The sequence below is a fragment of the Malus domestica genome, chromosome 10, assembly GCF_042453785.1.
Source record: "Malus domestica chromosome 10, GDT2T_hap1".
In the NCBI taxonomy this organism is placed as follows: Eukaryota; Viridiplantae; Streptophyta; class Magnoliopsida; order Rosales; family Rosaceae; genus Malus; species Malus domestica.
Window position 1 is genome coordinate 21781599 of NC_091670.1, and position 24355 is coordinate 21805953.

Consider the following 24355-nt stretch of genomic DNA (forward strand, 5'->3'; position numbering starts at 1 on the left):
TACCTTACAGGTACTACGGATTTGGGCTTGTTCTATCCTTACAGATCCTCGAGTGATGCCGCACCCTCTGCTTCTCGAGTCGATTCTCGCCTTGTTGGTTATGCCGACACAGGATACTTGTCTAATCCGCACAAGGCGCGTTCTCAAACGGGTTATGTCTTTACCGTTAGAGGCACCGCAATCTCTTGGAGGTCAACTAAACAGACCTTAGTTGCCATTTCGTCTAACCATGTTGAAATTCTTGCCTTACATGAAGCAACTCGAGAATGCTTTTGGTTGATAGTAGTATTGGGCCATATTCGAAGCTCATGCGATTTTTATCCCGTCGTTGATGTCCCAAAGACAATCTTTGAAGACAACGCAGCATGCATCGAACAACTCAAGAATGGTTATATAAAAAGAGACAGCACCAAGCACTTTGCGTCGAAGTTCTTCTTTTCACATCAACAATAAGAGCATCAGAAGATTGAAGTCACGCAAATCCGTTCACAAGACAATATGGCCGACCTCTTCACCAAATCACTGCCGAATACGACGTTTCAGAAGCTTGTTTATGGAATTGGTATGCGTAAACTTTCTGAGTTGTAACATTGCTATTTCTCTTTGGAATTGTGTCAAACTCAGGGGGAGTATCCTCAAGATACTTGCTTGATCTTAATGTACTTTTTTCCTTACGATTAGGAGCATTTTTCCCACTGGGTTTTTGCTACCTAACTAGGTTTTAACGAGGCACCCACCTCAGGCTGGTCATATCCCTGATGACGTATCGTAGACGTTTCTTTTGACTTTGCATTTCTCACGCATTTTTCCTTAGACTATGGATTTTGTCCCTCCTCAGGTTTTTGCCATAGCCTTAGGGTTTTTTAGTGAGACTTACTACTTATGCAAGTTTTTACCTTATTGAAAATAAGCGTTGTTCCTTAGAATCAGTGTCGACGAGTCGACTTCCTCAACTTCTGCATGATGCTAAATCTACCTTGAGTATTTACACACTCAAGGGGTAATGTTGTAAACTTTCCCTATTTAAGTGTGATTGTGTAAATCCTAGATTAGATTTAATTCTAGTTATCCTTTCCTATTACAACTTGTATTACTTGGGGAAGAAGGAATATCTTTTCTTCTTTTACTACTATAAATAAATGCACAATGTAGGAGGGATAACAACACACATTCCCCTACAATTCTACAAACACATCCCTTTCAATCTCTCTACCCTTGCCGCCGGCCCTCTTTAACCTTATCAAATAAAATAGGCTACAACAAAAAAATATATTTTTTGCTAGTCCTTCTAAGACCTACTCCAACCCTTAGAGTAAAACTCAAATTGTAAGTTCTAAACTTATCCTAACTTGCTCCAACCCTTAAGGCAAATATGAGTTAAAACCTAAAACTCATTTCTGGGGCAAATTTAGTCCAGAATTCCCCATAGGTTAATGGGGCTGGCCCACTACATATGTGTATATTTTTTTAGTTTAATATTTATAAATTCATTGAATTCAACGGGCTAAGATCTAATTTGATCAAATCCAAAGGTAAAAAAAAAAAAAAAAAAATTCTAACAGTCCATATTTAAATCCAACGGTTAAAGTAATTAAAATTTTTATTTTATGTGTTTCGTATTGTTTCGTAGGCCGGTTTAGTGATTTTTCAATATTTATCGAAATCTAAATATTTTTTAGTTAAAATGTTCATAAAATTAAATTAGGATAGTCTACATAATTTTTTTTTAAGTTATTTTAAGAAAAAAATTATCCTAAATTCATTATTTAATAATTTCGGACTAAAAATTTAACCCAGAAGAGTTTGAGAAGAAAAACTATTTCTAAATTAAAAATTTTAGGTTTTAACTCAAATGTTAGAGATGGTCTAAAACAAAATATATCACTTCAAAGGGTACCAACAAACATGGGTTGGTATCCCTTTCGGCACCTTGCAAGCAGAACCTAGCAATTGGCACTCTCTAATGTCACAGTAAATTCTCTCTCAAACAACAATAGTCACCTTAAATTCTAAATTATGAGCCATACACGGCGACAAGAAAAATGAATCAAATGTTTCTAAGAGGATCTGGCTGCTCAATCCAAACTGAAAACTATTTTCATCTTGCGGCAGTTTTAGAATGTTGTGTGTTCTATAGACGCAACGAAACCTCGTAACTCCGGTCTAATCACTAGAGCAATGCCAACTCTTAAATATGTGAACAACAAAAAGAACTCCCGGTACATTACAAAGAAGAGTTCACAATAGTCCAACTGACGCACAATTCTTAAGTCTGTCAAAATTGCGTTACAAACACAAGGAGAAGAAAATCATCGTCGCGCAGAAGATACCCTCGTTATTTTCCATCATCCTGCTGATGATTCCCCCTTTCCTTCGCTCACAGTAACGAGTGCAAGGACGGGGTTCAAGTAGAAAATTATTCATACTTCTGGCTTCCTTTAGGTGCAGCAAACATTGATGAAACACCAACCCGCAAAAGACTAAAAACTTGGTTGTTTTCAAAGCCCTCTGCCATGTACAAACAATATCAATGACTGAAAGTGAACACTCGGCTTTATATTCAAAGCCCTCAACCATGCACAAACAATATAAAGTAAATGCGATGAGCATTGAACTACGAGCATGAGAACCTAAATAAGCAGAGAATGAGAGGCCAAGCAATCAACAACTTTGGCAGCATAAATGAATTTTCACACCCATATGGATAATTAAGACAAAGGCCTGACTGAAATAGGCGCAACACCGAGCCCAGTACCTTAACAAAACTAAATTTACCAATTGCCAATATATAGTTAAGAAGATAAAATCACTAGGATCAATGAAATACTATATTGAAATTATTTGAAACCAGCAGCTTAGAATCACTCACTTGTGGTGATGACCATCTCAAGATGAACTCCTCACTCACTCTTGATGAGACCTATACCGCAACACTTCCACTGCACAACTATCATCATTGCCCATACTGCAACTGTTGAGGAAAAGTGAACAACTTTCTGAGCAGAGGAACGAGGCCGATCAATGCTAATTGAAGCTGTTCTGAGCTATTTAAGCGCAAGCTGAGTTGTCCTGCCCCTCTATTGTTCAAATTGGCACGAGCAATCAGGTTTGTATGCCGTCCAACTGGAATCTGAGACTGTATATTGCACCCTATGGCAAGATCTCCATGCCAATCCATGACAGAGAGCCCAAGGGTTGATAGGGAACGACCCAAAGGATGGTCTTTGTCTCTCAACTGAGCCTCCAAACTACCACCATAAGCAACGTCACCACGCGCAGTCATTGCACCACCAGTCATAACCAATTGGAACCGTTTATTAGCAATAAATTTGTCTTCAACTTTCATACCAGCCGATACAGCATCACCCAGGAGAGTAACTGAGAGACCAGCAGTAGCCTTATTCTTCCTAAAGTTACTGATCCTTGTGTCACTTCGTAGAGTATAAGCCAAGTCCTTTCCAACAGTCTGCATATCAAACCCTAATGAAGTCGCTTTCCCTTCTCCATGCTTTATTGAAGTAGCAATTTCCATTTGGACATTGGCGTCCTTCTTATCCTTGGTAACCTGGCCAGAAAAAGATAAGGGTATCTTTTCTTTAACAACAAACAGTCTTTCTGCATTTATACCCTCATAACCAACATCATGATCCCAACCATGCTGTTCCAGAACAGGTCTTACGAGCCACTGGTTGGAGGAATCTAGATACCGGTAACGGTGAGTAGGATTATCAGAATCAAAGGAAGCCGGCAATGCCAAATCTGGCATGGGAATAGGTACAGATGCTGCACCAGAACTGTCTTCTTCTACATTTTCGACATAATCACTTGGCAGTTCGTTTGATGCAGCTGCCATTTTCTTCATCAACTTCCGTCGCTTTTTCTCCTCCTTCAACTGTTTCTTCATAAAGAGCTTTTCCCTGTACTCTAACTCATCAAAATATGCCTTTTTCTGTGCTTTTGAGAGTTTTTCCACCTGGGCCTTGGTCAAACGTCTGAATGGGGGCAATTCATCAAATTCTGATTCATCATCAGAATCTGAAGATTCATCCAGATCATCGTCTAGACTGTCATCATCACCAAACTGCTCCTCAGGCAGCTTCAACTGTGGTCTTGACTGAAGGAGTGATGAAAGCAAGAAAGGTAAAGGAGGTGCCCTAGTTCGAGTCGCAAAAGGTTTTCCAGGTGGACTATCTTGCAACTTCAATAATGCATTTGCTTCGGCCAGAATCTTGGATGCAAAGGAGAGCAATAACAAATGAGGTTTCCAAACCTGACCATTTGGCAGGACTCTTTGCCCAGCCCTATTAATTCTGCAAGCAGAGTGGTTCTCTACTAATGAAACAGGATTCATGAGGCGCATATCCCCAGCTGCCTGACGAATGGCTTGCTGAACAACATGAGATCGTGAAGTGACAAACATGTCATAACTAGAAGCGGCACCATTTGGGCCCTCAGGAGGAGCTGATCCAGCATGAGTCAGAACCACAATTGCATTGAACCATATAGAGGGCCCAAAAATGTCTGTGATGGTGCGCAAGAGTGGCATATCACTGAAATCCCTGCTCTGCATGTCCAACCTATCAAGATACAACACAATATCTGGAGGTGTTTTCTTGATAAAGCGCTTAACATTTAGGAGAGTCTTCTCATTCTGTCGCTGGTCCGACCAGGAAGGTAAAAGTCCAGGTGTGTCAATGACCCGTACCTTAATCCCTTGCACAGTACCCACAACATCTTGAACTTTCTTTGTCCCCATCTGAAAAGCATCAGTGGTGAACCTCTTTTCATCAAATATAGAATTGATGGTTGCACTTTTACCAACTCCTGACTTTCCAAGAACCATAATGGTACAAGCAAAATCAAGGGGTTCATTCCCTGATGCCTCAAGCTGTTCAGCCATGGCACTCGCACGGTCAAAACTAAAGGCACCAACACGACCCCCATTTCTACCACGCAGCTGCTCAGCTAATCCCAATCTGTACAAAACCTGAGCCACAACAACATTATGCGGAGTCTGCCCAAGTCTATGTGCAAGACGTAAAAATTTCACTCTTATCATCTGAAGCTTTTCACGAGTCTCATCAGACTCCTCTGTCTCTCCATTAACGGGGTCCTCAATTTGCTGGTTTTGAGCATGAGATACTGTACCATTTACTCGAGGATGCTGGACCACCCTAGGCGCAGGTTCCAATAGTGGGGCAGCACGCCCAAGGCCAGCTGGCCGAGCAGGAGGGGGACTTGGTTGTGTAGAATTTCCAGATGAAGAAAGAGTTGATACAGGTTGAATCTCTTGTTCTTTGTTCACTTTTGTGACTCCCTTTTCTGCCTGAATGTTTTCTTTCTTTTCAGGCTCTTCAGGCACAGCAATGTTGTCACGAACTTCAGGAGCAATTTCATCAGCTCGCTGAGGTTGATCATCTTTGTTACTTTGTGCTCTCAAATTAGTGGCACCATCCTGAATCTTCTCTGTCTTCTCAGCTGCAGATCTTTCAGAAAGAGCTGAGATCTCCCTTTCTGACGTAACAATCATTTCCTCACTATCCTCCCCAGACAGTTGTTTATCAGATGAAATGCTTTTTGGTTCAGATTTTTCCTCGTGATGCTCTGAACCCAGCACAGTGAAAGAGTCTTTCACTTCTCCATTACTGAAACCTTGATGTTCTGCATCTGTAAAAGTCAAAGTATCTCTCAGTTCTTCAGTCTTATTATACTCCTGCTTTTCTTCAATGCCAAGCGTGGCATCATTTGATTCAGCACTATCACCTTCCTGATGCACTGTATCCATGTTTCTATCAAGCAGTTCCACACCGTTATCATCTTCAAGCTTCAAAGGAACGCCATCTGAAGCACTTAGTAGATCCACAGTCTTCTCATCCTGATTCTCTATGCTCAAGGAATTCTCCTCTAACTCCTGACCATTACCAGCTTCCTTCAAAATCTCCTTATTAAATTCAGTTACTTGAGGAGAATCAAGATCTTCAGTATCTAATTTTTCATCTGTAGATACTGGCTCTGAAGTTGAATTATCAAGATCATCCTTCTCGGGCTCCTTATTTTCAAGAACAACATTAGGCTTTGAATCAACCTCACCCACATTTGTCAAACCTACTATTTCCGCACCAGTAATAATCTCAGATACTTCTTTCACCTCAACGTCTTGGCTCCCCACCAAGCCATCTGCAAGTCCATTTAATTCAAAATTGTCTTTTTCAAACTTCACATTCTCGAGATCTACAGACTTTACATCAGCCTCATCCCCACCTGTCAAACTTGATATTCCTCCACCAGCCTCAACCTGAGTAACTTCTTTTACTGCATCTTCTTGGCTGCCCACCAACCCATCATCTGTCAATCCATTTGTTTCCTCAGTGACTGCTTCCTTTTTAGTCTGTTCATCATCAATTCCGCCTGCCACTCCAACTTCATCATCGCTGTTCCCACCTACAAGATTTTCCACCTTCACTTCAGCATCATCATCATCAGATTTCCCAACCTCATCAGGAACTTCAATTGCCTCTTCAAATGTATCGACACTAGGACTCTCAATAAGAGACGCCAACCCCAAGCCACCAACCGTCTCAGTCTCTCTTTCTTCACCAACAACAACAGCATCCACTAAATCAACTTTACTGCCCTGCTCCTGCGAATTCTCCTGCGTCTCTATCGCCTCCTCGAAAACCTCATCTTCCGCATCATCCTTGAGTCCATTAGACCCCTCTACAACCCTCTCCTCAACAACCTTAACATCCACACCCTTGTTCTCCCCCACTTCAGACCCACCAGCAATCTTATCACCATTTTCCATCCCCAAATCCTCAATATGCAGCCTCAAAACCCTAGATTCACTAAAACCCAGAAGAAGAAAAAAAGCCAATTATCAGATTATTCAATTCAAATCACCAAACCCCCCCCCCCCCCCCCAAAAAAAAAAAAATAATCACAACTGAAAAAGACTCCAAATTTTCCAACAAAAGAGCATTCAAACAATTCCATTAACATTTCCAGTATGTACCTATCAATCACTGATAACAAAAAACAATTGAAACGAAACACCCCAGATCCTACCTTGAATTTTCATTAGGGTTTATGCAGAAAAAGGAATTAAAAAAACAATACGAGATAAATTAAATGAATGCATAAAGGAGATTAATTAACCAATAAAAAGCGGATAAAAAGCTTACCAGGTTTTCTGGGTTGACAGAGATGAAGGCTCTGCCTTTCGTCTCGCTTCGATTCAGAGAGGAGAGAGAGAGAGGGAGAGAGAGGGAGAGACTGAGGCTCCGGGATTTTCTTCTATTTGTGTATTAGATATCCCTACTAGGCTTAAACCAGCAGAGTAATTAAGGATAAGAGTCTGATGGACGGTCAACAATGATTGTGGGGATTTGATCTGACGGTCAAGAATCTTACATCGATATCATCGTAAAAGTCGTTGATCGGGATGACGTGGACGAGAAACTGGAGAAAGGGTTTCCTCTTTGGGTCTACTATTTACCCTTTGGGCTTTGCGCACGTGCGGATCAGCTGCCGGTTTGGTAGCTCTTTCAATTGTCACGTGACTTGTGCCCACCGTCCGATTGACGACTCGATGATCAACACTTTTGATTGATCACGGATTCACGATGAGAGGTGGGAAAATGTTTTTTTTTCTTTTTTTCTTTTTTTTTTCTGAGAACAATCGGTATTATCTACAAGAATAAGGTGAGCTTAATCTTAAAATGAACTCTTAATAATATGGTTCAAATTTGTCTTTAGGAGAATTAAACCTAAAACCTCTCACTTACAAATAAAAATAAAAAGGAATACCATTAGATTTTAGTATCAAGTGACGGAAAATGTTTGTTTGCTTGTACATTTTAGATGAATGATATCACGTGGGAAACTTAGGGCACCATTTTCGAAGCATGTTGCATGAGCCCCTCTCCTCTCTGTCACTTTATTTTTTGAGTTTTTAAAGTTCAAATAGACCCTAAAATTGAATTAATTCCTTAATTTGATTTCTGACATTAAAAATCGATAAAAGTGATCTCTAAATTTGTTTACCATAAATTATTTTGGTCATTCTCTGAAAAATTTGTCAATATTCTAGTTAAATTGTCACATGAACGACCACGTGACTTCTTTTTTATAGATATTTTTTATCAATCCAACCTCTCCACTTAATGAGGATATTGACAAATTTTTCATGGAATGACAATAGTTTACGATAGAGAAATATAAATACTACTTCTATCGATTTTCATTATTAGAGAATGATAAACTATGTCAATCCCAAAAAATATTTTAACTAAAAAGGCTTATTTTTATTGAACTATTTGCCCTTGGGTTGTTGGATCTTTTGAATAGAAAAATGTGGTGGAGGAAAATGATTTCTCCACTTAACAAAGAGAAAAAAAAACTTATCTAAAAAGTCACTCCAATTAGATCTTCACATTGAAAATAGTATTCAAGTATTTGCTTTGGAGTTTGGGCAGTTCACATTTGTGATTAAGGCTGGTTTGGGTCGGGATCCCTAGCTGAAACCCCCAACCTAAATTCCAAATCAAATCATTTCGGGATGGGATTTTATATCCCAAAACCGAACCGAAACTATTCAATTCCCGAAATTCAGGATTCCCGAAACTGTTTTGGGATTTTCGAGTCACTTCGGGATTGGGCTTTGAAGCCCAAAATGTTGGGCTTTTTTAACTTTTTACAATTTTAAGCTCTTTAAACAGTAAGCCCACCCATTTTTCAAGAAAAAAAAAAGTTAACAATTGCAGGCTTGCAGCCCACTGCTTGCAACCCACCTGTTTCACAATCTCATCTCATAATTTCAATTTCATCTTAATCAAAGTTCACCACAATCTCATCTCATAATTTCAATTTTCATACCAAGCAAGCAACAACTAACAAGTTAAGCTTAAGTTCACAATTGTCTACCAAACTAGTTAATTAAAAATGCATGCAACCAAAATGAAATAAGTTAAGTTTTACAAACCAAACTTCCGAATGAATTTAGATTAAGTTACAAACCAAAAGCAAAACATAGTTTATAAGCAAAAAAGTGCATGCAACCAAAATGAAGCTTAAGTAAGTTCATTCCCTTTCGCCCTTTTCGCCCCTTCCCCTTGTTGATGAATGATCTGTTGCCGTTAATGGTGGACCCCTTCCTCTTGTTGATAATTGGACCCCTTCCTCTATTTCTTCTAACCCTATATCAGCATCCATATCCGGATCATCATCACAATAATCTTCATAGTATTTAGTTCGAATGTACTGTGGCTTTCGTTTTACTAAAACCGAGGTTGATGTGGGAGGTAGACTTGGAGAAAACAATTTGAAACCATTAATATGCTTTGGAATAACAAAGGTTTTGTATTTTAATTACTTAGGAATTTGTTAAGTTATTTTGGGAGTTGTAAGGGTGTTATGGAAACTTGAGGTCTATTAATTTGTAAACGCTTATAAATATTGTACTAGAAAGCCTTGAATGACATATTTGAATGAATTAAAATTGTATTTGCCTTGTGCATTTGAAGAGTGATTTCTCCTTCTAAAATCAAGGATTTGGCTTGGTCATGTGAGCAAATCCACGATTAGCGACATGAGCGAGCTCCGTTGCTCCTGGTTGAGCAAATCTCAGGTTATCATCCCCCGTCCCTCCGAGACTCCCTTAGTTTTTCCTGCATCAGAGGTCCTAGGTGTACTAGTAGATTGTGATTGGCTATCACTACCACTACCACTACCAGACCCGTCCATCCTGACAATGCACAATAATATATCACAACCACAGTTCAGCATATATAATATTCATATATCTCATATACTGATCAAACACATAAACTGATCAGACCTATAAACCACAGTTTAGCATATATATTACAACCACAGTCCATTCTGCAATTTCACTACCAGACCCAAAAACTGATCAAACACATAAATATATCACTACCAGACCCATAAACAGATCAAACACATAAATATTTCACTGATTCATTCGCATACATTTATTGTAAGCTGGAGATTGCACATTCCATTTTTCAGGAATTTGTTTCCAGGTCTTATAGGGTGCGTTTGTTGTGCCGGACTGTCTCGGACTGGACTAGCTGCCGGGACTAAGCTGGACTGGCTTAGACTGGACTAAGCTGGACTAATTTAGTGAAGCGTTTGGTGTAATGTCGGACTAAGAAGCAGGATAAGAAAAACAGTACTGTTCACCAGATTTGTGTTTGCTTAAACTAGGACTACAAATTTTTGCCATTGTGTAATAGAGTAATGCTACAAATCTCATGATATGGGTTAATTGGAGCATATTTTTGCCATGTATATTATGAATCTTAAAAAAAATTGACAATTGTTTTGTTTCTATTACCTGCTAATAGAATTGGGTTTAATTTGCAAATGTAGCTTGGTTTAAACTCTATCACCCAACAGAAGAAAAATAATAGTGCCCAATACATGCAACTTCAACAAATACAAGTACATAAGAAGATCTCCATAATTTAGAAAATCTTAGTTAACATTAGTTAACATTAGCCAAAATAGATCTCCATAATTTACAAAATGGCTAGTTAACATAAGCCAAAATACTAGTGCAAAGCTAAGTTATAAGTCATAACATAAGATTGTATGATTAATAAAATACATCCATGTTAACATTAATAAAATACATCCATGTTAACATTAGCCAAAATCTTCATCCGCTTGCGTTGTCGCTTAAAAGCCTTTGGACGAACACTTTCTTGAGTTCCGGTTTGATTGCCCTGCACACACACACACACACACACTGCATACATACACACACACACACATTGCATACATACATACACACACACACACACACACACACACACACACACACTGCATACATACACACACACACACGGCATACATACATACACACACACACACTGCATACATACACACACACACACACACACACACATTGCATACATACACACACACACACGGCATACATACACACACACACACACACACATTGCATACACACACACACACTGCATACACACTCACACACTGCATACACACTCACACACATACTCACACGGACATACACACTCTCACACACGGACATACACTCACACACACCCTGCATACATACATACATACACACACACACACACACTGCATACATACACACACACACACACTGCACACACACTGCATACATACACACACACACACACACACACGGCATACATACACACACACACACTGGTCAGATGCACACACTGCACTCACACGGACATACACACTCTCACACACACCCTGCATACATACATACACTGCATACATAATCAAATTGTACAACTTAAGTTGGTTCAAACTTACACACAATACACACACACACTACACAAACACACACACACACACACACAATACACACACACACACACACACGGCCACAATACACAAACACACACACACACACACACACACACACACAATACACACACACACTACACAAACACACACACACACACAATACACACACACACTACACAAACACACACACACACACAATACACACACACACTACACAAACACACACACACACACACACACACACACACACACGGACACAATACACAAACACACACACCCACACACACAATACACACACACACTACACAAACACACACACACACATATTACACTTACACACACACATATTACATACACACACACACACACACACAGATTACACAGAGAGAGAGGGAGAGAGATTACATACATACAAACACACACACACACACAAAGATTACACACACACACACACACACAGATTACACAGAGAGAGAGGGAGAGAGATTACATACATACAAACACACACACACACACACACACAGATTACACAGAGAGAGAGAGAGATTACATACACACAGATTACACACACACACACAGAGTATACACACACATATTACACTTACACACACACAGATTACACACACAGATGCACACACACAGATTACACACCCAAATTTTTACTTGGATGCTCTACCAGGCCAAATCAGTCTTTCAATCTCAGCCGTTTAAGAAAATGCATTGGTTCCCAGATTGGACCACATCATCTACCAATCTTCTTCCCCACAAAAACAAAAATAACTCAAATAAAGAAAAAAACCCATTTAACAGAAAACCAGCGGCGGCGCCTGGGGTGCTTACGACGGCCGCCAGCAAAGTAGTGAATGTTGCAGCAAATTAAAGAAAAAAAAACATTTTACCAAAAACCAGTGCAATCGGCTACCATGCATGCCTCTTCGAGTCCAAAACATTCAACAATCAGCTTAATTGACTTCATAAACTATCAAAAAATTCGAATTGACCCATAAAAAAAATCCAAAAATAAAAAATCCCCAAAATAGACGAGGATCACAGCCCAAAAACCCGAATTTCTCAAAAACCCAGAAACAAAAAAGCTGGAAGAAGGCGGCATTACCTCAACTTGGGCACCAACGAGAAGCTTTCGTCGATGAGGGTGAGGAGGACGACGACGAGGAAGCAGGGCAAGATCGACGACGAGCGACGAGCAGGACGAGGGACGTTGGGGATCCTCGCGGTTTTCTCTCCGTGCTTACGAATCCGCCCAAAATTGGGGTTCTTCGTTAAGAACTCGTAAGGAGGCGTGTAATCCGAGCGAGTCCCACCTAAGCCCATTAAAGCTAATCCGGTTGCACACCAAACACAGGACTATAGTCTAGTCCAGTCCAAGCCTTGCTAATCCTGTCAAACAAACGTGCCCATAATGTCTTATGACGCTCTTGTATAGAATCGCTAAATTAAATGTAAACTAATATTTATCTCTGTAATGTTGTAGGCACAAGATTTTGAAGACCCAAAAGTGCACCATCGACACGTTGTAGGTCCGATTTCCCACCCTAATCTGAAACCCCCTACTATTCCTGCAGGTCATATTTCCCCATCCCCTATAATTTTATTCTACAAATTCGTGCACCCACCCACCCTAATCTTAATTTGAATGAACCTACAAATTCGTGCACCCACCTTAATTCGAAACCCACAGTCCTCAAACCCTCACACATTCGACAAAATACTCAAAAATCAAGTTAATCAACATGAAATTTGACCCTAAACATTAAAGAACAAAAACTAGTGAAAATCAGAAACCTTTACTTGGATTTTGGGACTTGATTGGTCTCGGATTCGCGTCTTCCTACGTCTGTGTGTGTGTGGCTAGCTGGATGAGTGTCGTTGAAGTGGACGGAGGACGAGAAGAGCGGCGTGACTCAAATCGATGGAGGAGCGGAACGGTGGGAGCACAAGCAGCTTCGAGAGATTGAGTGAGAATGAGCGACTTAGAAAGCTTGAGGATAACAAATGACCTAACTCAATGGACGGTTGGATTAGATCTTAACCAATTCAACGGTCCAAGTAATTTCTAATTATAAATTTAAAAAAAAAAAAATATATATATATATATAATATTCGGTTCGGTTCGGGATTACAAACGCTTTCAAAGCTGTGGCCGAATCCCAAATCGAAACTTTCTGGACGGGTTCGGTTTCGGGTACCGAATTTTTCGGGAAATTCGGTTCGAGCATTTTTCGATCAAATTTTGGGACAATTCGGGATTTTCGGGAAAAAATTCCACCCCTAATTGTGACAGGTGGCTCACTTACCTAATATTGAAACGCATTACCAACAATATTATCACAATATAAAGCTATTTATTTTCACTTGTAAGTGAATAATTTTAATATCGATTTTTGTGGATGCCAAATTCAAATAGTATTATAATTAATACATTCTATGAATTAGCCCAAATCTTCAATTCTATCGTATTAAAAAGACAATTTTAGTAAACTTTTAAAAATAGTATTTTGTAATTTTATGATTAAAAATGAAAATAACAAACAAATTTTGCTTTATTTTTTTTATCAAAAAATGTGCCTGATAATTTAATTCGCAAAATGATCTTTTTAGACAAAATGTTTTGAACATTTACACAAACATGAAACAGAGGTTATATAAGCTAGATTTATATACAATGTTCATAGTTGTCAAAATTTTGATGGTGTTCAATTGCTGATTGTTCAAAAGATAGAGATGCCGAAAGCTAGATTTATGTACATAAGTTGATAGTTATCAAAGGAAGGCAGTGTTCAATTGCTCATTGTTCAAATGATAAACATACTACGAAAGCTAGATATTTGTACATATGTTCATAGTTATTGAATAGTTGGCATTGCTTATCTGCTCAATGTTCACGAAGATTTTTCTTTATCATCTTTGATCTTGCTTGTTTGCAAATGAGCATCTTTCTCTTGGTCATCATGTTGTTGAAGTGATGCCTCTTCTTTTTTGCTTTGTCCGCGAGATCATGTTGTTGAAGTGATGCCTCTTCTTTTTTGCTTTGTCCGCGAGTTTTTTCTTACTTGCTGTATATTAGGAATTAGAATCAGTAAGTACTCAATATAAAAATAAAAAATAAATGAACAATTTTTCAATCTATTTAACTTGTTCCAAACCTCATCAAATCAACCAAGAAGTATAATTCAGCGAGGATAAAATTTTCACTTTCTTTAATCAAAATCAATTCTTATTGTCTTCATGTAGACATGTAAATTTCAGTATCATAAAATGGGTTACGATTTTAATTGGAGAAGACTCCAAGGACCCTAATTACCATTACCATGATGATTGATGTCATGAGAGAAGAATAAGAAAAGTGGAATATGAAGCCCAAGACTTAAATGTTTATGCAAGTCAAATAAACTCGAAAACTAATATCATGTTCCTCAAACATAACTAAAAGATTACTAATTGGATGTATGTATGCTCCAACATTAAGTTATTAACCACATTGTTTCCTATCATGTCATTATTTGTGTAAAGTTAATGAAAAATGGGTTGAGCATGCAAACAACTTGTTTTAGAAAAATTACAAGAAAATTGCAAAATTCTTCCAAAAAGCACATAGACAATTAGGCTAAAGTACGGACATCTCGCTCTGTTTAAGAAAATTCAAACCCACTACAATTTGACAAAAATTCACGGACTAGTGCAGCAATCTCTTGACATGTCCCTTATAAGATACAACAGTTCAATTGAATTGTTGTTTGACTTGTCCCCACCAACAACTCGTAAACTCGATTGTCCTAGGTAAGGCCCAACCGAGTTAACATGGAATTAATGAGCAGGAGGAAAACATCGTCACTGCCAATTCAATCATCACCACTATCGGCAATGCTCGCCGGAGCTGAACACTCGAGACCCACCGATCCAACCGCCGCCGCCGCCACAAACCCACTTTAGATGAAGACTTCAATCCAAACCTCTCATGGTTTCACTCTGAAATGCCCTCTTTCTCTTCCCCACCTCTCCCTCCTCTCACCAAGCCTAACAAACGCCTCGCCGGTACCAAGCGTCCCTGCGTCGTCCAGTCTCTTCTTAAGCTCTGCTCGCAGGGCCACCTCTCGCAAGCCCTCTCCTCCCTCGACCTTTTAGTCCAAAGGGGTATCCGTTTACCCGCCAAGACTCTCGCTTTCCTCCTGCAACAGTGCGGCGCCGCCAGGTCCCTCCGAGAAGGCAAATGGGTTCACATCCATTTGAAGCTCACTGGATTCAAGCACCCCTCTACGTTTTTAGCAAACCATTTGATAAATATGTACTTTAAATGTGCCGATGATGTAGAAGCCCGCAGGGTGTTTGATAAAATGTCTGTGAGGAATTTGTACTCTTGGAACAATATGCTTTCTGGGTATGCTAAGATGAGGAAGTTGAGTGAGGCCAGGAGTTTGTTTGAAAAAATGCCGGAAAAGGACGTCGTGTCGTGGAACACCATGGTCATTGGTTGTGCTCAGAGTGGAGTTTGTGATGAGGCTTTGAGGTTTTATAGAGAATTAAGGAGATTGTCAATTGGTTTCAATGAGTTTAGTTTTGCGGGTGTTTTGACTGCTTGTGTGAAGTTGAAGGAATTGGGGCTTACTAGACAAGTTCATGGGCAGGTTTTGGTTGCTGGGTTTTTGTCAAATGTTGTGCTTTCTAGTTCGGTTGTTGATGCTTATGCCAAGTGTGGGGAGATGGGAGATGCGAGGAAAGTGTTCGATAGCATGCCTGTGAAGGATGTTCTTGTTTGGACAACATTGGTTTCGGGGTATGCGAAATTTGGTGATATGGAATCAGCTAGTGAATTTTTCAATCGGATGCCCGAGAAGAACCCTATATCGTGGACAGCTGTGATTTCCGGCTATGCTAGAAATGGTTTGGGGCATGAAGCCCTTGCATTGTTTACAGAGATGATGATGTATCAAGTTAGACCTGATCAGTTTACATTTAGTAGTTGCCTTTGTGCTTGTGCTAGTATAGCTTCACTTAAGCATGGTAAACAAGTACATGCGTCTTTAATACGAAGTAATTTTAGACCCAACACAATTGTTGTGAGCTCTCTTATCGACATGTATTCAAAATGTGGGGATTTGGGGGCAGGAAGACGAGTTTTCAAGCTCATGGGTGATAAGCAAGATACTGTATTATGGAACACATTGATATCTGCCTTAGCGCAGTATGGTAATGGTATAGAGGCAATGGGGATGTTTGAGGAGATGGTCAGATCAGGAGTGAAGCCAGATAGGACCACCTTTGTGGTCATTCTCAATGCATGTAGTCATTCTGGTCTAGTGCAGGAAGGGCTTAGTTTTTTCCAGGCCATGACTAGTGATCATGGTATTGTTCCTGATCAAGAACATTATGCATGCTTAGTTGATCTCTTGGGTCGAGCTGGACATTTTGACGAGTTAATCAACCAGCTCAAGAATATGCCATGTAAAGCTGGCGATCAAGTTTGGAATGCATTACTCGGTGTTAGTAGAATTCATGGAAACACAGAGCTGGGAAGAAAAGTGGCCGAACACCTTATTGAGTTGGAGCCTCAATCTTCTGGTGCCTATGTACTACTTTCAAGTATATATGCCAAACATGGGAAATGGGAGTTGGTGGAGAAGGTGAGACAGCTTATGGATGAGAGACAAGTGAGGAAAGAGCGGGCCCTTAGCTGGATAGAAGTTGAAAATAGAGTGAATGCGTTCACTGTATCGGATCGGTTGCATCCTCTGAAAGAAGAAATATACTCAGTTTTGGAACAATTAGCTGGCCAGATGGAAGAAGATGTTTCGGTACCTAATTCTGTGAGGTAAAAGTTTGATGGTTTGTTACTTTGGGGTTTGAATAGGGAGAACTGGTGATATATATCCATTTTGTAGTTCGTAACATGTTTTTAAGCTACCGTTTTCATATTCTTTAGATTTGAATCTCAAAAAAAATGATATACGTGCGAGATCTGTTCAATAAAATCTAAATTTCTGATCGCATGGAACGTATTGTGTTTAGTTTTTGCATCATTTGCTTCTGTTTATTGATTAAAGACTACCACACTTGAGGGGCTTTACCACTTACAGTCTTACACTAAATAAAAATTTTCAACTTTTCAATTATGTGCATGCAACTGAAAACTTGCAAAGTATGCTTATTTCTCATTCAGATTACAAGAAGTGAACATGGGTAGAAACTATTAGGCATGGGGTGGGCTTCTATTTAAATTTAGTTTGTCGAATTGGATTCAGGCTTTTTGCCTTCGGTAGCCAAATCGGCTCCAACATTCGAACATTTTGTGCCTGTCTAGTATTTGGTTTTCTGCTTCCTCTGACTTAATGATTGTGTACATAGATCACTAGAAGTATCTATAGCCGAAAAGAAAAGACGAAAAGGATAGAAGATAACAGATTGAGAGGCTGATCAAGATTAAAGAAGTAATACAAAAAGTTTGATAAGTGATATTGCATATAAGAGAAAAGAATGGAAAGAAAAGTGAAAGGTTGAATTAATGCTGCTAAAACTGTGGCAGCTGATGTTCTGCTAAACCTCTCAAGAAAGTTTCATAATGTCATCAACCCCTTGCTAAATGATTCTGTTCTGTTTCTATTTCAATCAAGATTGCAGGTGATCCTTATCCTAAATACGAACTTACTCTATAGAGTTCGGATCTAAGGGGAACTATTTTCACATGGCATGCCCCATAAAACTACATGGTTTTAGCTTCTTGTCAATATTCTTGCTTGTCTAATCTAGGACTGTCGTTGCGGACCATTGCTTTTGCTTGTCTAATTTTGTTCATATGACCTTCCAGTTCATTCACGTCTTTGCTCTGACTGAAACGTTTTCCAGATTCATGACCATTCTCAAGCATTAACATTCTCTTTGTCAAAAAAATTTCAAAACCTTTTGCTGAAACAGTAAAGAAGACCGTCTGATCGGAGGATGCTTTAGCGATGATTACTGATTACATGACAGGTAAACATTGTTCTTACCTTCAAAACAGTGTTTAGAGTTCACATTCAACAGATGTGGTGTTTTATTCCTTGTCAATTTCACTGGTGTTAAAGCCATAATTCTTGCAATTTCCTTCAATTATTCAGCGTTTGTGCTCTGACTTTATTAGGTGGGTATCCTTTTTGGCCATCGTTTATGGCTGAATCCAAACAGTTATCAAACTTCACAAAGAGGTCCTAATGTTGCTATTCGACTCGATATGTGTAACATGAATCGAGTGGAATAGTAACTGTACACTGTCGTAAAAAGTGGCGAGCAAAAATATTCTCGAAATGATTAAAATAATACAGTTTCTTGTCAAGTGAAACAATAAACGAAGGATGGATATCAAAGTCAACGGCTTATAGAGCTTAGGACAGCCATACAAGTGGACCAACCAAAGAAAACAAATCAAATATTGATGAACACAATCGGACCATTAAAACAGATACATCGATTGTGACAATCCACCAATACTTCAATCAAACCGGCGACCCACCAAGATAAAAGATTGTTGCATTTCGTCCTGTTCTTAATCAAACCTTGAAGAAATTTTAAATATATTTATGCACTAATAAACAAAGTAAACTATTTCCGCAAACCCTTTTTCTCACTCCACATTTTCTGTTTATATTTTATTTTCGGATTGAATAAATAAAAGAAAAATTAAGGAACAAAATTAACAGAGTGAACCGAAAGAAAAAAAGATGAGCGGAAATCATTTGATATAAACAATAGTCAGTTTTTGTACACATGAATAGGTCTTGCAACAATAAAAAGTCCGTTTTCTTCACGACTTCCTCTGTTTACAACCAGAAGGGGTAGTAGAAAAAGTTCCTTCTTGTTCTTCTATTTTCATATTGGAGATGGGTTCCGAGGTCTCGAAACAGGTAGAACGGAGAAAGGCGATCGCGGCGGAGAAAAAAACACTGTGTGATCTTCACCAGAGCTGTGGTGAAGAGTTTCCATCATGTGCCTACAAGCCTTCAGACAGAAAAAATTGGATGGCTGGGGTCAACCCTGATAAACTTCACATAAACAAGATCGTATGGCCGGGAACTCACGACTCTGCCACCAACAAGATTGGAGTTCCATGCATCACTAGGCCTTTTGCTCAATGCCAAAATCTCTCCATCTACCAGCAGCTCGAGAAAGGCACTAGAGTTCTCGATATTCGAATCCAGGAGGACCGAAAAGTCTGCCACGGAATCCTCCTCACTTACAACATTGATGTTGTGATCAACGACGTCAAGAAGTTTTTATCGGAAACGCAGTATGAGATCATAATACTCGAAATCCGAACTGAATTTGGACATGAAGATCCACCTGAGTTTGATAAGTACTTGGTTGATCAGCTCGGCGAGTTTTTAATCCCCCAGGACGATCATGTTTTCGACAAGACTATTTCAGAACTGCTGCCGAAGAGAGTGATATGCGTTTGGAAGCCGAGGAAGTCACCTCAGCCAAAGGCAGGGAGTCCTCTGTGGAATGCAGGGCATTTAAGGGACAACTGGATTGACACGGATTTGCCATCCACCAAATTCGAGAGCAACCTGAAGAATTTGAGTAATCAGCCGCCGGCTTCATCGAGGAAGTTCTTTTACAGGGTGGAGAACACGGTCACGCCTCAGGCCGATAACCCGGTTTTGTGTGTTAAGCCTGTGACCAGAAGGATTCATGGATTCGCGAGGCTGTTTATAACTCAGTGCTTCTCTAAAGGTATTGCGGATAGATTGCAGATCTTTTCTACAGATTTTATAGACGAGGATTTCGTGGATGCTTGCGTTGCGGTTACATATGCAAGAGTTGAAGGGAAAGCATGAAGTTTCCATGTCTGTGCAGTCTTGTTCTTGTTTTCTTGTTGATAAATCTTCCTTCCCACCGTGTAATTCAATCCTTTTATTTATGTGTTCGTAATGTAATATATGAAGGGTGTAAAGAAGATGTAGTGATCTCACATTCTTCATTCTTGTTGGAGAAGAAACCTTTTCTGTGAATAAAAGTTGATATTTCTCTAATCTCTGCTGTAAAACTACATATTCTAATGAATCTAATCATCTGCAGCGTGTAAGTTTGAGCTGGAGAATGTGCATACATGCCGGAACTCCGGAACTTCCAAGTACTTTTGAGTTGTTCATAAAAGTTATGTTCTACTAATTGTTCTAAAAAATTTCGCCTACTGCCGCCTAGGCCCTGCCCAGGCGCTAGGCAGGCGATTACCAACCCGATTAACCCTTATGCGTTGAAAAATTAAGGAAAGGCGCCTAGGCGAACGCTTAGCCCGTCTAAACCTACCTAGATCGCGATCCTCATTTAGATAGTGTTTGAGACTTATTGAATACTTGGATGAACACTCATTATATATTTGTATTCCAATATGTTAGAATACTTTAATATGTCATCTTATTTTGCAATTTATGTAGCCTAATACAATTATGTATTATTGTAAGTATAAATATGCACTTATTTACGATATATAATAAATTTACTTAAATCTACCTATTCCACCACCTAGGGTCCCGCCTAGCTGTATAAGTGCTAGGCCTTAACCCACTGCCTAACTAGTGTCTAGCCTGTTTTAGAACATTGGTTCTACTTATAACCAAAGCGCTTATGAGTAAAAGTGTTTCCCGCATACACTAGAGAATGATAATTTTGTTTACAAATCTTAAGTGGAAAATAAACCTTGGAGCTGCAATTTTTTCTTCAATAAGCATAAAAAATAAACGGTCCTAATTGAATTAAGGAAATAATTTTCTTACTTACCAATCTAATGAATAAAATCAGCGTTGGAGCTGTGATGGGTCAAGGAAAAAGGAAATAGTAATAATTTTCAAATGAGAAAAGAATTATCCTTGGGTAAATAAAAGTAAGGAAAAGACTTCCACCTAGTAGCTCTTTGCTTTTTCCGACCAACTAACTGTTGATCTAGTAGTAAATCCTACTTCCAATATTATAAGAAGTTCTAAGTTGGAATCCCCTCTTCCACAATGATAAAGAAAAGAAAAAAACTGCGAGAACCTAAACAACCAATTACTAGTGTCCAAATGAGTCAACAAAAACTGTGTCCATAAGTTGTATTTACTTGCAATTACCACCCTGGAAGTGGAAGGTTCATTCAAGTGCAACATATCAGATTGATCAAGCATAGAAACGACATTGATGGGTGATGAGGCAGCTTCCCTTTTCATTGGCATTACGTACAAGATTCACTTATCTCAAACTTGTACCAACCAATCACTTTACAAGAAGCAAAGTAATTACTTTGATCATGTGGTGAGGGAAGATTAAATTAGGACTCAGGAGCATGCCATTCAATACAACAAAGTGAAGAGAAGATAATCATAAGTGTTCAGGACACTACACTGAATTACGAGTGCAATATAAACACCGTTGAAGTTACGTTTTATGCGTTTGGGGTATACAAAACAGAGGAAATATTGGACCGGATGAGAAAACTAGATCAGATGTGGATATATGTCTAGTGCTGCTATATTGCTGGGAATTAGACAAAGAAAGGTCTACTGCGGCCTATTTCCTTCTACAGAATCTCTGTTTCAGGTCTTCCTCGAGTCGTTCGAATATTGGTGAGAATTCTCCTGCAATTAACATAAAACCATATCTTATAAATCTTCCATTGCAAAACATTTGGCGAGAGGTCCTGCAAGTTAATACGTGGGATGTGATGAACTATTCTTTCCTTGGGAAATTAAATGAAAGATACGCATGAAATAGTGAAAAACAACATATGATTACTTATTCTGTGATCATCACTGTCATCCTTAATGAGAGTGTTTAGCATATTTCTTGGAGCTGCCTCAAAGTTGAACAAATACAACTATTAAAATTTAGTGACATCCAACTGATTTTAACGGAAACTAAAGTGGTTCAGAACAAGTAACATATGAAAAAGTTCATGGACACATGAATGCATTTCAAAATGGTCAACATAGGCAGTCAAGACATTTGTAGGTCAATCATTTTGGCGATCAAAATCATTCAGACGCACAAGGAAAGATAGATTGCACTGATGTTGGTGACAGTTCAAAGCTAGTAAAAGGAAGTAAACACATCACCAGAGCGTAGTACAATGGTTTATGTTAATAGAATTTGATAAATAGGTAGGTGAAAACCTGAAAGTTGACTATCTCTCTGCTGTAGTGAGCCTTTCACCAGAAGTGTCCCTCGGTTTTGCTGAAAGACTTATAAAAGGTCGTACCCAGTGCACAAGGCTCCTGCTTTACGCAGGGTCTGGGAGAGGTAAATGTCGGCTAGCCATACCCCCATTTATGGAGAGGCTGCTCCCAAGTCTCAAGCACAAATTCTAAGGACAACGTCACCACATACAAGCCAAGTAATGACAGCATCGTACTGAAACACGAAAACCTAGATGAATTGAAGGCAAGTTCAAACAGCTTGAACTTGTGGATGCCTCTTGCTTATCTTCACAACTGATAACTCTATCACAATCTTGTGACTCACCCCTTCAAGATTGCATCCGTGTGATCTTTTGTCATTGTGATCTGTTAAAAGTTAGATAGTGCTGCTTGTAAGTACAAACCAGTATCACTTGATGAATAAACAGAATAACAAATTAACAGATGAGCATATATCGACAGTAAATGAAGATGTGTTCAAGTTACATGATGCACCACTACAGCTGAAAAAGGATTTGGTTGATTCCAATACATGTATGGCACCAAATTTACGGTCAAGGCCCCGCAAAGTAGACAAGGTGCGGCATTACATGTCCACATTAGTAGGAACAAGACAGTAACAAAATGGAAGAGAGGATAAGAAGTATGAGATGAAGCGATGTAAGTCAGTCCTCTCGGTCCTCAGAGATGCTGATTGTATTCCTTAATAAACGCGTATTTGCTTATTATAGAAAAAAGGATATTTGACCAAAAAAATAGAAACAAAACAATCTGCTAGTGCAAACTGTGGCATAAAAAATGGAAGGAATTTTAAAATCTTTTCAGCTCACTGCTCCTGGGATTGCAACCCTAAGCCATAATGTTGTACTAATTATTCAGCAAATTACATGTGCAGGGAAAGACTAACTACTATTCATCTCTCAATAATTTGAATTGTTCATTAAAAACTCAAGAAAATAAAATCTTGGAGGTCTCCAGTTGACATTAGAATAATGGCATCATTGCTACCAGCCCTCGTACCAAAATAGTTCCTCCTCTCCTCTAAGAGCAGGTTTGTCATTCAAACAATCAAATGGATGGGGGTTTGTCAGGGTGGGTCTTAGGGTTTAAGGGAATCCTTAACCTCATGTTGAAAACTCACAACTTCCAATTTGCAACATTCAGAATATCATGTAGATGCTTAAAATACGTGGTTGAAACAATATAAAAGAAGGACAAACAAACCTCAAGCATGAAAGAGAGATTCTTCTTCACAGCCACATGAGATGAAAGTAACTTGTTGGCAGGAGGCAAAAAGGACCAGGCCAGCCCCCACCCATCGAGATGTTTGGCTTTGGACAAAATCAGTTGCCCACTCACAACTTCTTGTCACCTGCTCAGCACTTTGAAGTGCTTCTAATCATACTACATTCACCAACAAAAGTGCTTCCAGTCTTACGGCATTCACTAACAAAAATGCTTCTAATCATTTTAAAAGCGTTTCTAGTGTATGGGCCAACTCTACAAGCGCTTTCTGATAATTGTGGGTTAGGCAGCCGAAATTTGGCGCTTTCTGATCATCGCCCACATTCTAGCTTGCGACTTCAAAGGCCCATGAGCTGAGTTACATTATCGTGGTCTATAGAATACGATTGTTAATGGGTCAGCCAACTTCAGTTTGGGTTTAATTTTATGCTTACGGACTCCAATCTCTCCACCCACCCACAATGACGTGGCGCTACACACGTTTCGTTTGAGGTAACGTTAAGGAGATTGCATATTTATATTATATTAATGTATACTCACATATGATAAGCAATGCAATGCATACAATCAACATTCAATAAGAGAAATTTATTAATTCAGTAATGTATAGGCATCACTTGTCG

General features: G+C 39.2%; 3 protein-coding genes and 1 long non-coding RNA gene across 5 annotated transcripts; 2 read left to right on the top strand and 2 right to left on the bottom strand.

The window, feature by feature from the left end:
* Nucleotides 1-1976: 1976 nt before the first annotated feature.
* Nucleotides 1977-7316, bottom strand: LOC103438281 (translocase of chloroplast 120, chloroplastic-like). Of its 2 annotated transcripts, XR_011571844.1 has the most exons (3): nt 7182-7316; nt 2870-6845; nt 1977-2508 (listed from the first exon to the last, which is right to left on the bottom strand). XR_011571844.1 is itself a non-coding variant. In XM_070805772.1 (2 exons), exon 2 carries the CDS (start codon nt 6803-6805, stop codon nt 2954-2956), a length of 3852 nt encoding a protein of 1283 aa, XP_070661873.1. In that variant the 5' UTR covers nt 6806-6845; nt 7182-7308; the 3' UTR covers nt 2670-2953. The 2 variants fall into 2 exon arrangements, 1 of the variants encoding a protein (XP_070661873.1); XM_070805772.1 differs by lacking the exon at nt 1977-2508 and having other exon boundaries at nt 2670-6845; nt 7182-7308.
* A 7801-nt stretch (nt 7317-15117) lies between these two features.
* On the top strand, nt 15118-20348 carry LOC103438282 (pentatricopeptide repeat-containing protein At2g21090). The gene is made up of 2 exons (XM_008376822.4): nt 15118-17155; nt 18256-20348. The coding sequence occupies exons 1-2, from the start codon at nt 15321-15323 to the stop codon at nt 18299-18301; spliced, it is 1881 nt and encodes a 626-aa protein (XP_008375044.1). The 5' UTR covers nt 15118-15320; the 3' UTR covers nt 18302-20348.
* On the top strand, nt 19197-20348 carry LOC103438283 (uncharacterized). Its single transcript, XM_008376823.4, has one exon. It carries the CDS (start codon nt 19197-19199, stop codon nt 20151-20153), a length of 957 nt encoding a protein of 318 aa, XP_008375045.2. The 3' UTR covers nt 20154-20348.
* A 1269-nt stretch (nt 20349-21617) lies between these two features.
* LOC103438284 (uncharacterized) lies at nt 21618-23853 on the bottom strand. Its single transcript, XR_529761.4, has 4 exons — nt 23712-23853; nt 22813-22853; nt 22464-22532; nt 21618-21929 (listed from the first exon to the last, which is right to left on the bottom strand). It is a non-coding gene; the product is annotated as an uncharacterized lncRNA (long non-coding RNA).
* Nucleotides 23854-24355: the final 502 nt, after the last annotated feature.

Excerpts from the sequence above, each read along its gene's own strand:
- LOC103438281 (XM_070805772.1), bottom strand. The coding sequence starts at position 6,805 with ATGGAAAATGGTGATAAGATTGCTGGTGGGTCTGAAGTGGGGGAGAAC.
- LOC103438282 (XM_008376822.4), top strand. The coding sequence starts at position 15,321 with ATGCCCTCTTTCTCTTCCCCACCTCTCCCTCCTCTCACCAAGCCTAAC. Across the intron at positions 17,156-18,255 it reads TCGGTACCTAATTCTGTGAG|TAAAGAAGACCGTCTGATCG; the intron begins GTAAAAGTTTGA and ends TTGCTGAAACAG.
- LOC103438283 (XM_008376823.4), top strand. The coding sequence starts at position 19,197 with ATGGGTTCCGAGGTCTCGAAACAGGTAGAACGGAGAAAGGCGATCGCG.